At 40.4% G+C, this 23,259-nt stretch overlaps 2 protein-coding genes and 1 long non-coding RNA gene across 8 annotated transcripts in view; 2 read left to right on the forward strand and 1 right to left on the reverse strand.

Annotated features, from left to right (window-relative positions):
- NCOA6 (nuclear receptor coactivator 6) overlaps nucleotides 1-7,231 on the forward strand; it is a 50,374-nt gene extending 43,143 nt beyond the window's left edge. For 2 of the 3 annotated variants that reach the window (XM_044447456.1, XM_044447457.1), the window contains exons 14-17: nucleotides 1,775-1,828; nucleotides 3,900-3,936; nucleotides 4,653-4,801; nucleotides 6,628-7,231. In XM_044447456.1, coding sequence (XP_044303391.1) covers nucleotides 1,775-1,828; nucleotides 3,900-3,936; nucleotides 4,653-4,801; nucleotides 6,628-6,674 — 287 coding nt within the window. In that variant the 3' untranslated portion in view covers nucleotides 6,675-7,231. Of the gene's footprint in view, nucleotides 1-1,774; nucleotides 1,829-3,899; nucleotides 3,937-4,652; nucleotides 4,802-5,772; nucleotides 5,852-6,627 lie in introns of all 3 variants that reach the window. The other variant, XR_006416427.1, reaches the window with a different exon arrangement.
- Nucleotides 7,232-16,796: 9,565 nt separating this feature from the next.
- Nucleotides 16,797-18,800, forward strand: LOC123031973. The gene is made up of 2 exons (XR_006416430.1): nucleotides 16,797-17,767; nucleotides 18,551-18,800. It is a non-coding gene; the product is annotated as an uncharacterized LOC123031973 (long non-coding RNA).
- The window catches only part of TP53INP2 (tumor protein p53 inducible nuclear protein 2), a 33,162-nt gene continuing 26,954 nt past the window's right edge, over nucleotides 17,052-23,259 (reverse strand). For all 4 annotated transcript variants that reach the window (XM_044447523.1, XM_044447521.1, XM_044447520.1 and 1 more), the window contains one exon: nucleotides 17,052-22,695. In XM_044447523.1, the coding sequence (XP_044303458.1) occupies nucleotides 22,446-22,695 (250 nt within the window). In that variant the 3' untranslated portion in view covers nucleotides 17,052-22,445. The remainder of the gene's footprint in view (nucleotides 22,696-23,259) is intronic.

The raw sequence follows: 23,259 nt of genomic DNA on the forward strand, positions 1-23,259 counted from the left end.
GCAGGGCCATGACCAGCCTCCTTTCACATCAGGAGCAGCTGCCCAAATAGGTGCTACACACAGTACAGAAGAGGGATGCTCCATGCCACATACAGCAGCTGTTTGGGCTGATGCAGAAGGAGGTTGGTCATGCGAGCCTTGCCAGGAACAGAGCTCTGTGTGACAACTAGCAGCCTCCCTCTTCTGCACCAGCCACAGTAGCCTTTGTGCTGGTGCACCTGACGTTGAAGGAGGTTTCCAGCTGTGCAGCCTTCATTTCACAAGTGTTCAGACTTCCTCTCAGCTCAGCTCACTTTGCAAGACCAGCCAAGCTTGAGAGAAAGTCTGTGAATGCTAGAGGGATGGATTCCTCTAGGGTTCATCACAACCCTAAGTAGTAGTACAATGGTGTTTGACTGGATTATTAAGCAAGCAACACCATTGGCATGATATTGGGAAAAGTCCTTTCTAGTCTTTCAGATACGGAACATTCCCAGGTATTTAGTCCTAGAGCAAATCTGAGAATATGCTTATGGCTATTTATCAGGAAGTTAGCCTGAGAATTTTTTTTCTGCTAAAGTGTAGTTTGTTCTATAGCTTGTTCACACAAGGTAACAGCCTTCTGTGATTTCATATCCATGGAGGCTGTCACATCAGGCCAGGTGCCATTTTCTCATGGTGCCTGCAGCTGCCTGGCACTATGAGTGGTTCTGCCATGCAAACTTAGGTGATAGGGTTTGATGGTTAGACAACCCTCAGATAACTTTAAAACATAATTTAACTATGATATTTGTAAAAATCAAAGTCTGCTGTTAACCTTTGTGTTAATTTTCTTTTGTCTTCAGTGGGTCTAAATGCAATTTATACATATAACTGGCTTTTCAGGACATCCATGTTTATACTCTAGTTTTAGTTATCATTATTTTATGCTAAGAAGGCCTGGATTTTAAAAAAATGGATCCTTTTTAACTGTTCAAAAGATTTTCTGTATTTATTTAGAATTTTTGTATGCCGTCTCATCTCTTATAGCCTCGGGACAGCTCACATAAATAAATAAACATAATACAAATACAATTAAAACCCAGAAACACCCTGGCTGCACAGATATTATTAATCGTTGTTAAAACATTGTTTAAATAAAAAGGTCTTAGCCTGGCGCCGAAAAACAAATAACGACGGCGCCAGACGAACCTCTCTGGGGAGCGCATTCCACAGATGGGGCGCCACCGCAGAGAAAGCCCTCCTCCGGGTACTTTGCCTCCTGATGTCTCTCACGGAGGGCTCCCGAAGGAGGGCCTCTGCTGCCGATCTCAAGGGGCGGGAGGGCAAATATGGAAGCAGGTGTTCCTTTAGGTATCCAGGTCCCAAACCATTAAGGGCTTTATAGGTGATTACCAGTACCTTGAATTGAGCCCAGACTTTGATGGGGAGCCTGTGAAGCTGATAGAGGACTGGGGTTATATGAGAATAATGCCCAGTCTCCATCAGTAACCTGGCTGCTCTATTTTGCACCATCTGAAGTTTCCAGACTGTCTTCAAGGGCAACCCTATGTAGAGCGCACTTGACTTATATCATAACTTGGGACATAAATCAGTTTTCCCTTCAATGTTTTCAACATTATTTTCCACAATTACAACATCCATACCTTATAATATAATGGGAAACAGTCTGTTTTCTTTAGTGTTTTGCTAATAAAATAGCATTAGTGCTTAGTCTTAGCCTATTTTATATGTGGCTTTTTCTTTTCTTAAGACAAAAAGGTGCATTGGTAACTTCTGATTTATCTTGTTTTAGCATCTTCAAGTCAGATATTAGTTGCAACTCCTGAAAGTACCATTCAAAGAACAGGTACATTTTACTTTAGTTTTGATAATGCTGAAATATTTCCTAAGAGAATTAATGCATGCATAGAATTCCTTTTATTTCACATATCTGCAAAATTATTTTAAGTGATACTGGGAAGAGGACAGCTCTTTGTTGTCATATTACACTGAAGAATGTTTAATAAACATTTCTTTGGAGGGCAGGCTCTATTGCTTGAATTTCTTCCAAGGATAGAAAGTGTACTTTGGTAACTGCAGGTGCATGTAGTTTTGGGATATGTTTGTGAAAGGATTATTTTTTAAATAAGTTTAGAGAATAGTGAGATAGGGTCAGAGGATTTTTCTTAGAAAGTATAAAAATGTGCTTTAAATAAATTGGCTATCCCTGCTGAATTCTGTCGCATGGGCACCCTATTTTTCAGAGCATGGTCTGGAGGACAGAAGTTTATGTGGCTGGACAGTGGGTCCCCCACCAATTAGTCAGGCTTCATAGCAAAACCAGCTATATCTAACAATAAGAACAACACTGATCATAATACTTATTGCTGGATGCTTAGGCAGAGCAAAGCTGCAGGCCCCATTTACACATTAGGGGTATTCACAGAAAAAAGAAATGCTTAGGATAGGAAGACAATTTGCCTTAATCCACTTCAACCTTAGTTAGGAAAACCCAAATATGCTTCCCCACTGACTGTAATGAGAAATTAAAACATTGCTGCATCTTAGATTATAATTTGAGGACACTTGTAGGCACATTAGCCTCTTTGGAAGGGATAAAGCCTGTCATATTTCAGACAGATCAATAAAGGTAGCATTGTGTTATAGGTACTTTTAAGTTGATTTGGAGGCTGGCAAAATTTTTGGAAAGTTGTGGTGAGAATGACCTTGCCACTCCTGCTCCTACCTCTTCTCCAAGAAACTGCTTTGGTGCAACATAAATTTTGCCACATTTTTGCATCTTTCTTTATGAATTACTCACAGACTGAAAGAGTTCTAAAACAACAACCACAACACTTGAAATTAAAATCAAATGCAGGTGCAAGGACCAGAATGTGGGAACACTTGAAAAAACACAAAGAGCAAGATTTCATTAAAAAGTGGAATGCAAAGGACTGGATTTTTAGAGTAAGGAGACCCACTGTGATGTAGTGGTTAGTGTGTTGGATTGGAGAACTGCGAGTTCCAGGTTCTAGTCCCTGCTCAGTCATAGAGCTCACTGGGTGACAGTCAGACTCTCAGCCTAACCATGCTCCAGGGTTGTCATTGTGAGGATAAAATCAAGAGGAGGAGGGGGATTAAGTATGGCACCTTGAGTTCCCTGAAAAAGTTAAAACACTGGGATTTAAAATTAATTAACTAACTAAGGACTTTAGAAAGAATAATCCAGGTTGGAAAGTTTCTTAGGGAAGTATTGTTTAAGACTTACTCAAAGGTTTAGATCACATATCTCCATGACTACTTAACGATACACCTTTTCAGTATTCCTGCTCAGTAGAGAATAAAGCATCACTGGAGAGAGCCCCGATAACTTCATTCCCTTGCGGGAAGCTGGAACTGTCAGGCAGAAAACTGCACCCTTTCCTCATACTTTCCTTTTACGGAGAGCTGAGAGTAGGAAATGTATCTATTTTAAACTATGTCCAACTTTTTGAAAATCTTCAGAAACAGCCTGATTCAAGACTTAACTTCCTTCTGACCAGCTCTAAAGCACTCTGAACTGAGTGTGATCAGTTTTAGATGGGATCCAAAGTTAATGAATATATCCCCTTTGTACATGAAAATGTGGGAAATCAGAATTTCTTGGAATGTGATTTTTCCCTGAAAAAGGTAAACATCTTAAACATACTTGGTGTAAAAGTAGGCAAAGTTGCAGTTCATCTGATCTTCACTGAACTTCCAACCAGTTATGGGAACAGATGTAGAAAGATTGTGAATTGAGTATAGCAGACCTGTTAGAGTTAAAACTGGCCTCCATTTTGTTACATCAAAATTCCTATAATGCATCACCATTCTACTTATATCTGCTTGGAAGATATTGATGATTTCTTTGAACAGTAAGTTAGAGGCACTGAATTTTCTCTCTTTGTGTCTTTCAGAACTGGAAGCAAATTCTGCCATTATTTCTGGCTTAACGTAAGTAATGACTTTTAAAATGTCAGGAAAGAATTTGTGTGGAAATGTGCATATTGCTGTATTTGAGGTGATCCTTCATGAAACCCTTTTTCCTTCTAGCAATCTGCCTAAAATAGAGAAAACAGTAACTGAAGGGCAGATCTTGAGATAAATGGAATTATATCTAAATGATATTTTGCACCTTGGAGTTATTTCAGTTATTGGCATAAGTTATGGTTCATATAAAAGTAAGACTGTTTCCCCTTGGTCATAAACCAGTATAAGAACTGTGTCTTAAGGGGCTTAACAAACCAAAGTCTTACCTCTCCGTCACCTATGGTACTCCCCCAGACTAGAACTAAATATCGGGAACCAAGGACTATTTCCCTTCTTTCATGCATGATTTCTAGAAGATTGGAGGTGAGTTCAGCCTGGCTTTCCTGGAACAAGAGTGTTTTGCTTAAAAATAATTGTACTTGTCAGACCTTCAGCCTAAAGAGAATGCAGTGTTCCAGGCGTTCATCTTATCTGCCTCATTCCCTTGAAGGACTGACCCAGTGTGTTTATTAATAGAATAGCTCTGTCCTTGGTTACTTAAATGTTCACCTGCTAAAATTTCTATAAACACATGAAGTAAAAGAATTTAGTGCTCATATTATGTGGCCAAAGCTATCAATATTTTCTTCTGGCCTGTATCATGTGTAAACACATAGCTGTTAACATCTTACTTTTATCAGTAATGAGCCAAAGGAGAGTTGTGAGAAGTCTAAAACTCCAAGTAGAAGAAATTCACGAACAGAGGAGTCTTCAGCAGTGCAGGAAACTATAGAGAATGGTCAACGCAAGAGGTCCTCCAGGCCAGCATCAGCATCCAGCACTGCAAAAGGTAGGAGACAGTCTACGCAGCAAAGAAGCTGCTTTTGCATACAAATTGCACCGACTCTGCTTGCCTTTGAAGTTAAATTTAGTGTGATGCTTTATCACAGAGTTACATGGAACAGTCACATCATCTGGGTCGCATCATCTGTGATGGTTTTCTCTTTTCAGCTGTAGATTTTTCTACAATGCTACATGCAAGACTTGCAAATGAAGAAAATAGCTTGACAAGTAATTTAGGAATGTCTGACAGACAAGTATTTGAAGCAGGGGTGGGCAACCCATAGACTTTATGCAGCCCTTTGCTGCTGTCTGTGGGACCTGCCAGCCCCAGGGAGATCCAGCTCCAGAAAAATCACCTGTCCGTTGCTTCTCATAGCAATGGCAGCCCAACAATCCTGATTGGATTTGGATGATGGAGGAGGCTTGGCTTTCCTTCTATCCCCAGCAGTCCTGATGCAGCTGGGATTTGTTTTTCCACTGCTAATGGCAACAGAGAAAAAGATCCCAACTGGGATTGCTTTGGTGTGGCAAAGGCTTAACTTTCCCTGCATCATCATACAGTGATCTTGACAGATCTGAAATTGCTGGTTGCCTGCTGGGGAAGTTAAATCTCCTATCTCCCAGCAATGCTTGTGATGCTTAAACTGCTGTTGAAACAGCAGAGGGGATTGAGAGAAGCTTGAACATACCACTCCCTCAGCCACCAGCAATCCTATCTCAGTTGGGTAAGGAGTGGAGTTTGACACCTTCCTGTCCCTGTCCATTGAGATGTGGGTGAATGAGAGGAAGTGGATGTGTGGGGTGTAGCCAGCCAGCAGGCATTGCATCTGGCCCTTGGAGCCAAAAAGCTTGCTCATTCCTGATGTAAAGGATTAAAAAAGAGTTTCCCTCTGAATATGAAATGCAGAAGATGAATGCTTATAATTCCATTTGCAAAATTGATTTTGCAGACTGAACTGATTCAGTTTTACTTCTCAGGCTTGCCTGCAACCATCAGTTTATAAAAGCCAGCCCTTGTGTTGCATCACAGTAGTGAGATCAAGAAACAGAAGCAAGGGTAAGCCAATGCAGTTAAGAGCAGGCTCAATTTACAAGGGATCTCATGGAGTTCCATGTGGTAAACTGTAGTCTGCCCTTCCCTGCAGACAATAAGATCACCAAGATGAGATTAGGCTTCCCATCACACAGGGGTGGTCCCCTTTTTCTTTTCTCTTTTAAATTAATTCTTATACTGGCAAGTTTTGCATTTGAGCATTATATTCCATGGGGTGCCCTGGCCCCCACCAAGAGGAACTCTGTGGGATCTTCCAGAAGTCACCCTGTGGGATCCAGAGGTCATATACATGGATATTCTGCCCAACATGAGAGGCATCTTGCTGCTAGCAGCAGCAGCAGTAGCAGTAGCAAAACCAAAATGTTTTATATAAAAGTGCAGAAGTATCATCCAAGAAGGTAAAGAACCAGTTATTGATGGTGCGGTCCAAAGCACATTTACCTGGAAGTTTTAAACACAATGGCTCTTAAGTCCAAATAAGCATACATAGGGTTGTGTTGTTAATTACTCAGTATTTCAGTTTCATTCATAATTTACCCATTGCACACTGAGCTACTACAACTGGTTTGGGTTTGGTTTGCTTTGCTTTGCTTTGTTATTTTATAAGGCTTGCTTGAACTGTGAGATTTCTGGTTGCTGGTTCACATAGTAGACTATTTGAACAAATGTTCAGAGGAAAAAATAGAATGCTTCATATATCATGTTTTTCTTCCTTTCTCCGCTATTTTGTTCTTGAATGATTCACAAATAATCTTTCCAAATTGCTTGTCTTTCCACAGAAACAAATGCCAGTGCTATGCAGACAAAAAGAAGAAAATCCAAATGAATTACTGAGTATATATGCAAGGCTTGTAAATGTGTGAATTTCATCAATAGCAGTTCTGAGCTGTGATTTTTTGCTATATATAAAAACAAAAGAAATCCTAAAATGCTGTATAGTAATTCATTTTATTATCCTGTTACCAATAAATACAAAAGGTTTTTTTTCCTAAAGACTTAATGATGGAAAAAATCAGGTTATTTGTTAAATTATCTGGTTTTGTAAATTCCACACTAAGCACACTAGATTTAGCATGTTGTAAAAAAATCTGAGGAGATAATTGTAAATTTATTTCTACGTTTTCACTTTTCATAGGACAAATTAGAATACAGGGTTGTCATTTTTTAGATATTAAAATAATGTATTGTGCCGTTGGTCAAGTACTGTATGTGAATAGCAGTTAAAAGGGTTATATATGGCCCAGTCTTGGAAATGTAAATAGTTTTATTATATAGTAGGTTTGATGTATTTGCTGTAGAAAAGGACCAGTGAAAAGAAATGAAATGGAAGGGTTTGTGATATGTGGATTACCTAGTGCTCTAAATAAATGTCATTGACCTATATTTTGTATTGTATATTATTTGGTATCTGCATCTTTTTGCATGGGGATGAGTTACTCAAGCTCAGGAACAGCAGTATGTGAGAAGTATCCAGGGATTTCATTGCTTTCTGATTCAGCAGCTGCTAATACCACCATGACCATGTTTTAAAGCAATGCTTTTAAAAATGTGATGAAGCAACTGTACTCTTAGATAACCTAGTGCAGATCTATTCAAATCGTTCATTTCTCAGTGCATCATTTACCCTTTCTTTTCCAGCTTCTCACTTTCAGCCAGACCTGTGATGCTATGGAACCAGAATATAGATCAGAACTTTATCCTGCTCCAAGTAACTCTGTACCCCTGACTTTTTTTGGTTCATGCTGAAGCCCACCTGAGCTATGTTCTATATTTTGCCAGGGAATAGAGTTGTTCTTGCTTCCCAGAAATTCTTTTAGGAACGCTTAGAATACCTTGAGCCAGGGCTGTTGAATTTCTTTCAGCCCAAGGCCTGAATTCCATTTCAGAGAAGCTCTGGAGGAGTCTTATGCTATTGTTGAATAGACAAGTGGGCAGATCTGGAAATAACAGCATATTTTAATTCATTACTTGCTATTAACCAAGCCTTATTAGAGGTATCTCGCCTTTAAGACTAGGGCCAGGGTGCACAATTTTCAGGTTGGTGGTCAGAGAAGGGCTAGAATATGCCCCTGAGCAGTATTGGAATTGGCTTCTGGGCCTGAGATTCTGGACCCTGTATTAAGGGCTGTGGAGCTAATTGGGCTCATATATAACTGCTTAAACTTTGGCTTGTGAGTCACATTATGTCTCACTAATATAGGTTTTCAGATATTTTGAAAGTTTGCTGTAAAGACTGAAAATATGCTTATTTGTAAGATCGTCCAAGTTCTGACTCCTTAGCTAGGTAAACCATTAGTTTAATTATGACTGCAATCTTATAACCACTGAACTCATGGATTTTTTTTCTGAGGAGACTGTATAGGACTGTACTATAAAACATGTTAAATGTCATGACTTCTAAGAATTCCATAAATTCCACATCAGTTCTGGTTTAAATATATATTTTTATTTATTTTGTGTTTTTCCCATTATATTAAATTTCCTATTCCCCAAAGGACAACATTACAGTCTAAAAACCAAAAACATTACTTACACATAGGCACACCACAGAACACTTTGAGGCAATTAATGACCTTTTCTCTGTCATCACATAGCAAATGTCTAAACTGTGCCCTACTAGCAATGGGATTGCTTCTTTCCATTAGCCATAATTTTGCCTCTAGCAGGTGACACTCAAAAACAAATTTTGTTTGAACTGTGTTTCCATTCTAAAATATTGATGATGTAGAAAATGTTGCCGAGTGTAGAATTATTTTCCTCTGGTTGATCCCCTAGTGTAATAACTGGCCTGCTATTGCAAGGCATAAAACAGATAGAATCTGTACTTTAAAATCATGCATTTGTGTGCACACCCCTTTAGCAGAGCGGTAAGTGAGAATTATTTGGAATTAATTTGCCTTGAATTTTTCTGCATTTGGGCCTTTCTTAAGCATGTGGATTTAAAATGAAATCCTTTATCTTTGCAAGTGGTCTTATTTCAGCAGGGAAATGGGGGGTGTATGGCTAAAATAGAATCAATACTATGTGAATGTATTTTAAAAGAGGTTTCAAGGCAGTCAACCAAATAGCATTCTTTGTTTCAGCAAGCTTCAGACAGAAACAAAGGTTGGCTATCCTAACTCACTTTTGGCAAAATGTTGGTGGTAATTATGCTGACATTTTAATACTGTTGCTGGCTACTAGGAAATGAGTGACCAGATCCTGTTATTCTTTATGGTTTCATCCTATGAAAACATGCATAGGTCCATTGTTGGTTTCTCTGCTGAAGTCAACAATTGCCGTTTTCTGTTTTAATCAAGCATTGTGGAAACTAAATAATATGTTTTTTGGTTTATGCAAGATTATGCAGGGATGGCTCTGGATGCTCAGTATGTATGCTGTGATCATGATTAAACTTAGCTATAAACTGATGACAGCCAATCTTTTGACATCTGGAATTATGTACCTTTAGTAATTGTTTAGAAATGGCAGTACTAGCTTGTCATATTACAGTATTGAAGGTGTTTGAAATCCTGCTCATATTAAAATTCGCCCAGCTATGTTGCTAGTGAAGGTACAGAAGACCTAATGGTGAAAGGCTGAGCACTTGTTATGTAAGATTTTCTCTAAGAGTCTTATTATGAACATAATTTACACTAGGAAGAGTCAACAGAACAAGAACTGTAATTCAGTAAATGTTCTTTTTGCTAACATGCACACAATCATTCATGGCAAATATTTATCAAATCAAGTCCTTGAAAAATCTTGGCATTAAATTTTAAAACCATCACATTTCTATCTGTTTAATTTTCAAGTATCATATCCAGTCATTTTTGTGTTGTAGGATATTAACAGTGGTGGCCTAAAGTCAAATTCTGTTACTCGGTTTGTGTACATTGTTCTGTTAAAGGGGAGCCATAGCATGTCAAAGTGGATGGGAGAGGCCATGTTAGACATGAAGAGTATGCATTCAGAAGAGAAGTCCTAAGAACAGAACACCTAGCTAACAGGATGGGTATATAGAAAAGTTAAATAGTGTACCATTCAAATGCTACTTGGCAGATATACTTGCAATATACTCAGAAGGGGCTATTTTGTGGTAAAAAGTTGTAGTGTAATGTATTATTTATCATATGGAAAAAAACAAATTTGAATCTTAAATATATGGTCACTTCAGTGAGACTTAGTGCTGCAAAATTAGAATGTAATCTGATTGTGGAAAGAAAGTGTAGCCTTGAGGGTATGTCCCTACTTTGTCTTAACATTTCTTTAGTAATTAAAATTCATAGGAGAGGTCTGAATAGCCCCTTCAGCTTTCCAGTCATCTCTCCCACTCCCATGGCCTTGCATCCTGTCTATACATTTCCTCTGTTTCCTCTGGCTATAAATGGAATTTCTTCAGCCACAGTGAGTAGCAAAGTATACTTCACATCGGGATGTGTATGCTTTTGTATGCTTGTATGCTTTTGAAAAAGTATAGGGTAATAAATTACCATTTTAATTTGTGACACATCAAATGTAATTTCTAAATTTCATGGCAGACTACAGGGCCAACCATACCATTAATGAAACAGCTGCCTAAGTTAGCAGCTGCTGGGGGTAGCAGGAAGTATTGGAAGAGATCACTGGGTATTCTTGCGCCTGCTCTGTTCACTGTAAGTTGTCCTTCCAGGTGTTCTGTCATCAGTGTTGAAGACATACTGTATTTTTCACTCTATGAGACACACCTGACCATAAGACGCACCTAGTTTTTAGAGGAGGGATCCATGGAAAGCTTCCTGATAATCACAGGTACATTCCCCATCACTTCCCTGTGGGCTTCATTAAAAGACGGGTTGCCCTTTGAAAACACACACCGACCTGTGATTAACAGCTCTCACCTGCACCGGGGGGGGGGGGGGGGAGCAGGGCGCACCAAGCGTGTGCCAGCCAGGTGTGGTGCAGCCGGGCCGGCAGCGTGCCGGCGGTGGTCTTCCGGGCGGCACGGTGGCAGCAGGTCTTCCCGGGCGGTGGGGGTGAGCAGTCCGTCTGTCTGTGTGGCCAGCGGGTTAAAGCCCGCGGCTCCTCCTCCTCCATGGCAGTTCTTCCCGGGTGGTGGGGGTGAGCAGTCCGTCTCTCCGTGCGGCCGGTGGGTTAAAGCCCGCGGCTCCTCCGCACCGCTCCCCCTGAGTGGCACAGCTCTCACCTGTGCTGGAGGGGGGGAGTGGAGCAGTGTGCGCCGAGCGCATGCCAGCCAGGTGGTGCCACGTGGTGCAGGCAGGCAGCGGCGTCCCGGGCGTCGGGCACACACACATTCGCTCTATAAGACGCACAGACATTTCCCCTTACTTTTGAGGGGGAAAAAAGTGCGTTTTACAGAGCGAAAAATACAGTACTCATCTGTCTGTCCACTCAGCTTTGGAACATGGATTTGGAGGAGGATGTATCCATCTTGTTTTTTGCCTCACCCAGCAAAATGGCTTGGGCTGGTCCTGGCAGTCAATGGCTAAGGAAACATGTCTTCTTCCCGTTCAAGAAACAAATGTATATTCCTTCTGTTTGCAGTTGCAGACAACACTCCAAATTTGTGCAATTGCCTTTGGATTAGAGCAAAGCTGTAAAATCTTAATGGGCCCAAGTCTAGCTTATACCTGGTACACTTTTAACATCACCACACTAATTAGTGGCTCTCACACAGCAGTATTCAATACAGCTAAATGCCATGACTATCCTAATGATATGGTCAGCAATTGGAATTTAAATAGGTGCTTTAAAAAGTAGAAGAATTGAAAAGTTATAAAGGCAAGTTCTGAAAAATGTTCAAGAGGTTCAGAAACGCTTGATATTTTGCGGCACATTTCATTGGGAACTCCCTTGAAGAAGCCATGTCAAAATATCAATGTTTTTAAACAGAAGTTCCTGGTGAATTGTATTCAGCTGCACTCATTCACCCAGGCAAATCATTCACAGGAGCAGGTTTATTACAAACAAGATCTGAATGCAAAATACCCAGTAGACCAGTGGTCAGAACTTGTGGTCCTCCAGAGGCTTAGTCCTACTACTACCATGATCCATCACTATTGGTTATACTGACTAGGCCTCGTGAGAACTGTGGCCCTCCTGATGGTTTAGCCTACAAGTTGTTCACTCATGCAGTAGATGTAGATGCACATCCTGAGGCCCATTTACATCCAGAGTGCTCATCTAGGCCTCACCTTGCTGCCAGGAGGATGTTTTGATGTAGATGTGCATCCTATTGAGGATGCAAGAGCGAATTGGATAGCTGGATTTGGGTGACAGTTTTTAATGGCTATGGTGATTCTGAAACCTTAGATAGTTGAGCATAAGGTGTTATATATGGGAGCCATCTGCTGCTCTTGGACACAGCAGTTGTGACAACAGTACCATGTCACAAATTACAGTGTAATGCCAGCACTAGGGGGAAATCCGCTTAGATAAATGTTTCAGTCCTATGTTGGAAGATTTCTTTGCAAAATCCATACTTAAGAGATTTGCCATTTGGAAACCTCCTTATGGTTGACTTACAGTATTACAGTAGAAATATAATTTTAAATACTATGAATAACTATTTAAAAAATAAAAGAATCTTGAACATGATTGGTTTTGAAGACAACTTCAATTAGAAAGGAATGGCTCAATAATATATAAAAACAATGAAAGGGTTTGTGTGTAACATCAAACACAGCATATGAGTTGTTGCCTTAACCACAGTTTTTCCCATGATTTGTCTGCTAGATACAGGTTATTTTTTTCAATTCCTGGGTTGTTTGATTCACTTTTCCTCCACATAATCCCTCCCTATAGCCCAGTTGCCTTCATTGTGCTGTAGGACTGGCTTGTAGAGTGCTAAAGTTTTTTTTCTTGTAAACCACTCTTGCTCACTACGTTTGCAGCTAGGAAAAAACAAATCAAAAATCTGAACAATCCATGATTGTGTGTTCACACATAATAACAACCTAGAGTTCACATGATAACAAACCATGGTTCTCTTCCTTTGTCATTGATGGTTCTCCCATAACTTCCAGGCTTGCACATAACAACCCAAGATTCAAATACTCATGCTCTGGGTTAATTGTGAACCAGGTCTGTGATTTGGTAACTGAAAACCAAAATTGAGCATCTGTCACTCCAGTGGCAAAAACAAATGGATTATTTTGGCTAATTCTTTTCCTTGTGCTTGTTTTATTACTCTGGCTTTAATTAGTCGCAGGGGTTCTGAATGCAGCAAATGTGTGAAGGATTTCCTGGGGTACGAAGTTAGAGCTTGACTGATTTTTTATTATATAACGGACCTTACCATTTGTAGATTTGCAAAAAGATGTACGGACATACCAATACTACCTATTACATTTAGCTAGTGCTCCTACACTCACTTATCTGAGAGTAAGCTGCACAGAACTCATTGGGACTTATATCTGCATATACATGTACACGATTGTACTGTTGATTATCCCACTGTTTACTAGTGGGGTGGGTAGAATTGAAGGTATGGTACAATTGTGCCCTGCCAGATATTTTACCCTGCAGCTCCTATCTTCCTTTGCCATTGATCAAATTGACCAGAGCTGATGGGAGTTGTAGACCAAAATACTTGGAGGGCCACAAGTTGCCCATGCTTGACTGTTGATAGCCTCAATTCTACTATGACATGAGGGCTGGTCTATTGAACTAGGCTTTTGGTTCTAATATTTAAAGTCAGGCTAATTCATGTGCTGTATGTATAAAAAGAGAAGAGAGTGATGCAATTCCCTGTAATGTTTGGTGCAACCCTAACATTCCAATCCTCAGTAGATGTGCTCTGGAACGAGTTTATTGGACTGAGTACTTAGTAGCAAATTAAGGCCTGACATGGAAGGGAGGCATGGTTGGGCACTTGCCAAGGGCCCACATCCTATCAGGGCCCCATGGTCACTCTGCTGTTTCTCCACTCCTTTTTCACTTGCCTCTTGCCTCTTGCTCTGGCCTAGACAATGGCAATGCAGGAGGCTAGGAGGAGCAATACCTGTTCTGCATACCTGCTCACTGGTGCAGGTCTTTGGCTGACAAGCAAGCAAGTGGTAGCAGTAATGAAAAGGAGAATGAAGAGAAATAGCAGCTGGCAAGAATGGTGGTGAGAAAGCAAACTGCAAGGGAGGCCCATTGGGAGCTCCTTACCCAAGGACTCTCAAAAAGCACGAGCTGGTCCTGAGAGATTTGTTTAGGTTTGTGACTTCCTTCCCTTCCTGCACAGGCAGCCAATATCTACAGAAGCTGGCAATACACAAAAACAAAAGCAATGTCACTGTAGCTGAGGAAATCAATGTCTCTCATAGATATCACCAATGAGCGATTTCCCCCTTCCCTGCTTTTATTTATTTTTAGCATAAATAAATTAGAACTAAACAAATCAAATGAATGAATGTGGAGGTACCCTTTCCTCATACCATATATTGCAAATATCCCAGAATATTCCCTATCAGGGAAATTCTGCCTTACTCCCATTGAAATCAATAGCAGGCCAGTGCTCACCCACAATTTGTAGTTCAGTAATAGGCTCAGCAATGGTTTCCCTAGGACACAGGCCTTTGCCCACTTTGTTTCCCATAGTGCTATCACAAAAAATATTGCTTAAATATATCTATATATGTCTGCATCTATATAAAACAGTATGGAAAACCTCTCTAAAGAAAGAAGTGACTTACAAATGGCTATTCTCACTCGGTCAATGCATTATCCACATACACTCAGTCAGAATAGCACAAAATGGTTCATGCTGCTATAAAAGTGGCCACATCCCCACAGACTGGCTTTAATTCTGTTATACAGTTAAACCCAATGGCAATTCAGGGCACAACTATATACAAGTTTAAAAGGGAAAACAGCCTAAAATTCCCAGGTGGCTGGGCCTTTTTGCCTGTCTAGATTTGTGTAATATTGTACCTTAAGTCTTTTTCCCTTCACTAAATGGCAAGAGCTTGTTACAGAGAATGTTACTCAAATTATTCTGGGGGAGATTGGATATAATTTTATAGCAGTTTTGCCATAATTTTCTTTTGGACATGCAGATTAATATGAACAGACTCACACATACCCCCTCCCTCACAAATACAAACCCCAGGACCCTCCATCCAAATCATACAGTTCTGAAACATGTGTCTTTAAAGTAGCACACTTCATTTTGTCCCTGAGTCCATGCTGTAAATTTTCTCTATACATTTTTTAGAAAAAGATATTAGTACTCCGCCTATTCCATTAAGGAAGCCATTACAACAATATTCCAGCTAATTCATTCAGAAGCATTGCACAGTTTAACACAATTTTAAAATGTTGAGTAATAAAGAAAAATGCTTACATCTTCTCTTTGTTGTAACATATTTACATTTGCGTTTACACCTATACACAAACACAACCACACACAAGTTAAAAGTTCAAAGCACCTTTCCTTCGGCTTAACATTGGAGGCTCTAGTACAGCTGGTGTTTTTAAATACTGTTGTTGGAATGGATTTGCTGAATGGATGGAGACATTAGATGGCTTTTCTCAACTAGTTGTCATAAAGAAACGATACAGACATTCTGCAGATGTTTTAACTGACAATGCTTATGAGGTGTGTACAAAGACCCAATAATACTTTAGCGTTTGACTTCTGAAATTTGCACTGTAATAGGAAATGCTGTATTTACAATAAGTTAGAGTTCCTTTTTTCCCCTTAGAACATGGCTATAATGTTCAGGAGGATTATTGTCTCCAATTTACATAGGAAATTAATTCCAGGCCATATGAACAGCATTAGGTGAATTTCTGTTTTCTGAATTCACCTGTAATGCAGACACCAATTCTAACTCTCAGGACCTGTGCACACTGTTCCAAGACCTTAGGAATCTGGTTATGTTTCATACTTTGGGAAGCATTGCCACTTAACTTTGAACTGGTGTACAAATCATGGCCTGGATGAGAAAAGGAGAAAGCATGGATGGCTACACTGTTTATTAATTCAATATTTGTTATTAAAACAGAATATTTTTTGAAAGGAAGAGGAAATGCTAATTACTTTCATTGAAGGTATTGCTTTTTCAGGAAGCTTTGCAGCCTCATACAAAACTTTTACTGCCCGTTCTGTTTTAAAAACCAAAGAACTGTCTTGCTGAACAGACCCTCTAACATGTTCATCTGTATCCAAGAGTAGCCAAGCAGCACCCTGGAAGCAGTTGCACTATGGGCAGTCCCACTATTTGCCCTCGGTATTTTTGGGCACGAAGAGGCAGATGCTGTGCTTCAAAGTACATGAAAACCTCAACCGTGTGTTTATTCTTTTTAAAGAATCAGTCTGCAGTGGGAAAATTTTGCACCGTTAGCCCCAAAGCCTATACATTGACCCAAGAATCTGGGAGCAAAATTCTGGGATTGGCACTCATGAAGTAAATGCCACTCCATGGGTCCCTTGCCAAAGGCCAAGCTCATGCTTTTTTTCTTGTTGCTGCTGTCCACCTCTCTTGTTTTGCACTGTTAAGGCACCAAAACCAGAAGATCTGCCAGTTCAAACATGCAGTCACTCGTGATGCTGTCACCCAATGGACAAACCAAGTGCTCCCTTCCTTGTGCTCTGAGAGGGAATGGTTTCATGATAGGACTGTCCCATGATGCCCACGCTCAACTTTTTGTCCCATATGTTTTGGTGCAACATACTGTAGCATGTCTAGACTTGTAATCAAATAATGATTTTAGTGTAGTGTGAAAGAATGTGGAACCTAGGCCTCATTGCTTAAAATAAGCAAATACTATGGTAATTCTCAAAGGAAGGCTGCATCAGTAGGAGGTACATAATGCTGTTGATATTCTGCTAATGTTTAGAATTCTGTTAATATTTAGAATGTGATCCTTAATGGTCCCTTTGGATACCTTATCACCAGAATTTGAATATTACTATATATATGCTAATCAAAACAGGAAATTCATCCCAAGCTAATTCAGAATATTAATTTTGAATGTGATAGTAATGTAATTAACATCACATTCAAAATTCAGGTTTCAATCACTTTTAATTTTCCAATTCTATCATGTAAATATGGGCTTCTGTGTAAGAAATTCCATAAGCAAAATTTGCTGAATGAGATTTTCTGCCCCAAATGTGTTTCAGTTCTTCAATTCTTTCATCCTGACTCTCCCCCACCCTCACAGAGTTGCTGTAGTAAAAGGCATTCAGTGTGAAATCAAAGAGGCAAATGGATGTAAACACTTCACAAAATTAAACAAAGTGTTAATTGCCTGTTTTAATAAGACACAGATGAAACAGATGTTGACCACCACCATGCTGGTACACACAACTCAAGTTCATACCTGCCAGTTCTTTCACTTTCCAAGGAAGTCATATGAGAAGTGGACAATATGATCAATAAAAACAATTGCTCCATTTAGGGTACAATCCCATGCCTTCTCGCTGTCATCTGAGGGGGCCTTAGAATTCTTTGGAGTCCCAGCACTGAGGTCCTCTGTCTTCAATGCTCTAAGGGCCAAGAATCTACCTTGCCACTCTTTCAGTTGTCATAGGTCCACCTCTCCGGGAGCTGAAATGTACCTCAGAGAGGAGGAAAGGAGTATGCTGAGGGGACAGGTGGGAGGATCATCTCTTTATGCCAGTTCCTGTTGATGCCTCATCCTTCTTCTCTCCCTCCCTGGCACTTCATCTAAATAGCTGGAAATGGCCATCCAGATAAAACATACAGGGCAAGAAACTGTCACAGCATCTCAGTTCACCCACTGGATGCACATGAGCCTCCATAGTCAGAGGCTTCTAAGTTGGGGACCATTGGACTGAATGTTTACTGTTGCGAAGTGAATTTGCCCAAGAACCAAGATCAACTCAATTGCCTTTGCTGGTCACATTCTCTGTATCTCATAGGTTAGCCTCGTGGCTTCTGGAGGAAGTGTTACAATCAGCACATATGATCTTCTACACACAAGGTATTTATTTTGTGCTCACTTATAGTAGCTTACAGCTGTTGAACACAACATAATCCTCCAGGGCCTTTCCCAGGCTTTGCAACCATTTCTGCATTTTTGTTTTTAAGATTGAGGAAAGTGTTCTGTTATTAGGGAAAATGCACCACCTTGTGTTTTTGAAGGAACCTGTAGAATGGCAGAGAAAGAAAACCCAAGAGTTGTGGGAACACTTAGAAGAGCTGATTAAAACTTGCAAAGAATCTAGAAGCAGAAGCCTTGGTAAAGTAGTGACTTAAAAGCCTCATATACAGAAGTCTCAAATTTGAGCAATAGTCTAGCATTTCCTTCAGAAACAAGAACCAGGCTTCCAACTTCTCTTTCTTGACTTTGATTCCTGGAGGAAATCTGGACCTGTTGCCAAGTAGGAGACAACCAAGTTTAGAGGTTTTGGCCCATTGTTCTTAAGATGCTCTACCCAGTGCTCTACACATGTAACTGGGTGTTACTGGTGCACCTTAAGCAGCTGTAAAAAGCAGCTGTTGATCCTAGATGGGGATTTATCATCAATTTCATTAGAATAAGGATCAACAGAATCAACAGTCTTGGGAACCCTTTTCAGAAGAGGCAAAAAGTGAGCAAATAATTATGTGAAGGTGGTAAATCATGAAGGAGGGCAAAGAAGTCAATATTTTAAGAGGGATCTGATCTCTTATTTATTTACCCAGTTCACTAACAGTTCCATTCAAATGCATAGCCTGCAGTTTTTGAAGGTATTTATGGCTGTCACCTTAACATCTTTTACAGCAGTATGGCTGGCAGACACTCAAGAGGGACAGCTTGCCCATTTCTCCATGGCTGGCAAAGCAGCACCTGTTGGATTTCAGTTTACAACACTGTTCCACAAGGTTTGAGGCCTGTATATCAGAAAGGGGAAAATGACACCTATGCCCATTGTGCATAAGTATCAAGACAACTGAGGTCTGTTTCTAGCTCAGATGGAAAAAGTTCTGTTCAGTTATAAAGGAGAATTCAGACTGGTTAGTTTAGAAAAATAGGCTAGGAGCCAGAAAACTACATAGGTGGTTCTACCAACACCCAAGAAGTTGTGCCTTTCGAACAGCAAAGCATTGCTTCAAAGGCTGTTTGGCAAATCAATTGAAATGAAGGGGGTCTCTGAAAAAAAGATTGTGAATCAAGGTGAGGGTTTGTCATTTAAAGAAAAAAAGTTTAGAAACACCATTGCCAAGATGTATGACCTTGACTCTGTTTAACTCCTTTGATTTAGCAGTTAATGGAGAAAATTTTGTTTCCAGGTTTAGGATGGTCAGAACATTAAATTCAGAAGAGTGTCAATGTTGCTCCTTTATTTTGAGGCGAAAGCTCCTGCATTCACACATTTATCAAGCAATATTAAGTACACTTTATGCTAACAGACTCTTCAGCCTTGGTTAATAAATATGGGAAGACAGTGGTCTTTCCTTTACATTGAAATGTGTTCTTGTTTCATTTTCACTTTTCTAACCTAGAATTTGAGATTCAAGACAGATGTTTATTGTCTTTGTTTAAAAAAAGTGTTAAACCTAACATTTCAAACTTACAAGTGTATAACTAGAGGATGTTCTTATATTTTATAGTACATTTCTTAGAGTATTGAGCAAGTATTTAAGAATTTGTAGACAAAATGGCCATAAACAGGATGTGGATATTCTGGGGATGCCGATTAGAAAAGGGAAGCATAATGACCAAAATAAAGGGTTTAAATGGAAGCAATTGCCCTGTCCTTTTGGTTTTCTTACATGCATTTCAAACGTGGTTCTGTTAAAGTGGGTAACTACAGAACTGTAGTACAAACAAATTACTCATTAAGATATCTTGCTCTGAGCAGACATCCACTAAAGCTTCAGATGACAAGTTCTCTATCTCATGTTCTAGGAACTGTACTTATAGGGGACACTAGAATTGAAAAGGCTTTCTTCAAAATGCAAGTGCATATCTGACCTTTTAGGGGCCATTCCTTCCACAGGAGGCAACTTGGGTCTCTCCAGTTGTTTCACATTTGGACTCCCATGGATTTCAGCTGGCAGAGCCAATGAATAAACATTGTGGGCACTATAAACCAAGACACCTAGAAAGCACCAGGCTGCCTACCACTCTTCTACTGCCTAAAGTCCAGACCTCCATATCTTTGGCTTACATCTGTCTAGCAACTTCAGATCCCATCTTCTCTGATCCTATGAGTCCATTGAGCACAGTAACACTTACTTTCTCGTACAGCCTTCTCCCAGCCTTCCAAATGTTTTGGAAAATGGGCTTGGTGAGGATGATGAGAGTGGTAGTCCTAAATCTCTGAAGGGCATCAGGCAGAAGGCTGTGATACTAGGAAGTGTGCATAGGATTCCAGCCTTAAGCCTTGTATTCTGTCTTCTACCCTTTCCCCTTCATCATCCAGCTTCTTTCAGTACCTTATCCACTGAACGTCCTTCAGCATTCTCTTCAACATACTTTACCTCTGCAAAGTTGTAAGCCCCTTTCTCTGTTGAGGTCATTGGCTTTAGCAATGCTAAAATAAGAATACTGATGAATTTGAAATGTTGTGTGGAGGATGGATACATGAATTAATTAAATTATGTTTTACCACTACTCTGGGTGCTAGAGCATGATCCAGCCAGAGTAAAGAATTTCAAGTCCTATTGAAACCAGTGAGAGAAATTATTTCTCATTAAACACACTTGCTATTGGTGTGTCTGGACTGCATTCATCCCCAATAAAGGTCCTCAGAACAAGAAGTTTCACACTTCTGTTCAGAATTATTCTTTTTACAAAGTTATGATAGCAATTTCCTTTTAATATGATAAAAACATCCTTTTACCAAAGATTATTACTATGAGCAACCTTATGATAAAAGGCATGAGAAGAAGAAATGCAAGTTTGATACTTTAATTCTATTTCAGGATTTTAGCTTTTAATTCTATTTTATGCTTATGCACATTCACATCCTTCTAAAAATTGCCAGCTCTTCCCACTGTGCTCTGCCCACATGGGTTTGAATACCTGATCATTAATCTATGGAGATGTGAATATTATTGGGAGGAAAAACTGTGTTAGCCATGCAAATAACCAGATGGAAAAAGTCTCTTCTGTGTGTATTTTGAAAAAGCCATTATGTGTGAACTGCAGCAAACAACTCATGAGCTTTAAATAATGCTGAACCTCTGCAGCTGGTAATTGCAGAAGCTCAGGATGGACTTTCAAAGGTTTTGCCTTACATTGCATGACATTTCTGAACAGAAAATTCTGGCATAAGCTACTCTCCATTTGAAGTTAATGACAAAACTCCCACAATTTTCCATGGAGTTGGCTCATAACCTGAATATTATGAAGAATATGCCAGGATGATTCATACCACCAGCTTCTGTATGGACTCAGCAAATATGCAATTTGTATATATTTTCAAGGGGCCTTCTATCTTGATACTTTTTTGCTAATCATTGAAATGGGACCTATTGGGTGTATTTATTGTTTGCATGTTCAAATTTGGACATAAACCTGGTATTTCCATTTCTGACATCACAGTCTATATCCACTGTGAAGAGTGTGATGTCATAAAGAAAGGCACTGATGTCACAGGCTCCCCATTGCAACAAGGGCCAAAAGGGAATGACAGGGCACCTTGTCCCTTCAATAACATTAAAAGAAAAAGAAATGTGATATATGCACTGGAAGCACCAAATTAGTCCAACACTGGTAACCGCTACAAGAGCCAGTGTGTTAATTCATGCTACCTAGGAACCAAGGAAAATATCAACACAAAGGGAAATGATCTCTCTTGGTAACCAAGATACATACACATTTTTCCAACACATAAAACCCCCAAAATATACATTGGAGTTTCAGAGCAGACTTGCAGACTTGTTCCTTTATGATCTGGTTCACACATAACACTAACCTTTGGATTATTTAACCGACAGTTTGTTGCTCTACCCAGACAGGTAACTGAATAAAGTATGGTTTGTTTTCTCACTCTCTGGTTGGTTTCCTTCCTTTTTTGCCTGCTCACTCCCTGTATTCAAAATGCTTTGCAGCACTATAACCTTGGCATGTAGAGCAGCTGTTGCCTATTGCATCTGTAACTTGGTGAAACAATCCATGAATAACCCATGGTTCTGAGTTCACATGTGATGACAACCCATAGTTTAAACAATGCAGACTTCCCAAGCCAACAACAAACCATGTGGCTTCCTTCTTGGTTGTTCATGGTTAAAAACCATGGTTTATAAGCAGCCCAGAATTCAACAACCTATATCATGGGTTAGTGTTATGTGAAAACTAGGTCAATGTTAGTGGGACATGTTGGGTTTCTTTAACCTTCAGTTACAAATCTGTGAGGAATACTAGGGAAGCAGGGAAGGTAGTGAAAGAGATTAAACCCAAAGAGGAAAATAGGTCATAGATCAGAAAATGTATTTGTTGCTAAAAGGGGGAAGGGGGGAAATAAAGCCCAAGAAAAGCCCCAGAAGAACTACCATTGGATGTTGCCAGCTCAGGAGAATGTAGGAGGTTCTCTCAACATTGGACAGGGGGAATGGGTTCGTTTCAGGAAATGGACGAAGACAATCCTTTCAGTTGAAAGCATGTGAGGAAGTGATGAAGCTGAAAGTTAAAAGATAATGCCCCACAGTGTAGACTTCCTGAAGTAGCTTTAGTAGTTGTATTGGCGCTGGCATGGTTGGTAGACAAAGCTGCCTTGGTGTTTGGCCCGTCGTGGGCGGCACTCTCTGGTGCGGTTCTGCCGCTTCATGACTTTCTGACTTAGCTTGTGCTTCTCCATCTGCTGCTTTGCTCTCTGAATCCGGCGCACTTGGTTGACCTTCTCCAAAATGGCAGCCTTGGTGGCAAGAGAGGTGGAGTGGTGTGGGGCATGGCGCTGCAAACGGCAATCAGGAACTTCACTGCACAATGAAAGATACACGTTTGGATAGGTCAAGACCTATTCAAGAGGACAAAAGATATATTGCATTCTCTAATCAATAGATCCCACGTGTGAGAAGGTGAGGATGTGCTGGCAAACCAGCAGACCGGCTTATCTGTTCCGAGCCCTGCTGTTCCCATTAACTGGAGGGCAAATTCTGCAGCCAGGCGCCTCCTGAACTTAGGTAGGATCACTATCCATGGACACCTAAGCCGTCTCATGTGAGGATTACATATTCCATCCAGAAGGGATGTGAGTGCAATGCACGCTGCACAAAGCCAGAGACACTCTTCACGGGAGCGCAACGTGGTGTTGACATAGTGTCCCTGGCCTGGACAGCAGCCAAGACGCCCCCTCAGACTGTGCTGGGCCTTCTCCCAATGGGCATGGCTGAGGTAGGGGATGGAGCACTTCGTTGCCTAAGGCAGGTTGCTTGCCCAAGCCAGGTAAAGTGCATGCATGGTGGAGCCGGTCCCCAGCCAGAAGCGCAGCTGGGCAAAGCAGGGGCATGCCTGCTGCCTAACACCCTCCAGCTTATGAAAGG

This window comes from Varanus komodoensis, unplaced genomic scaffold (assembly GCF_004798865.1).
Source record: "Varanus komodoensis strain SLA01 unplaced genomic scaffold, ASM479886v1 scaffold52, whole genome shotgun sequence".
Lineage (NCBI taxonomy): Eukaryota > Metazoa > Chordata > Lepidosauria > Squamata > Varanidae > Varanus > Varanus komodoensis.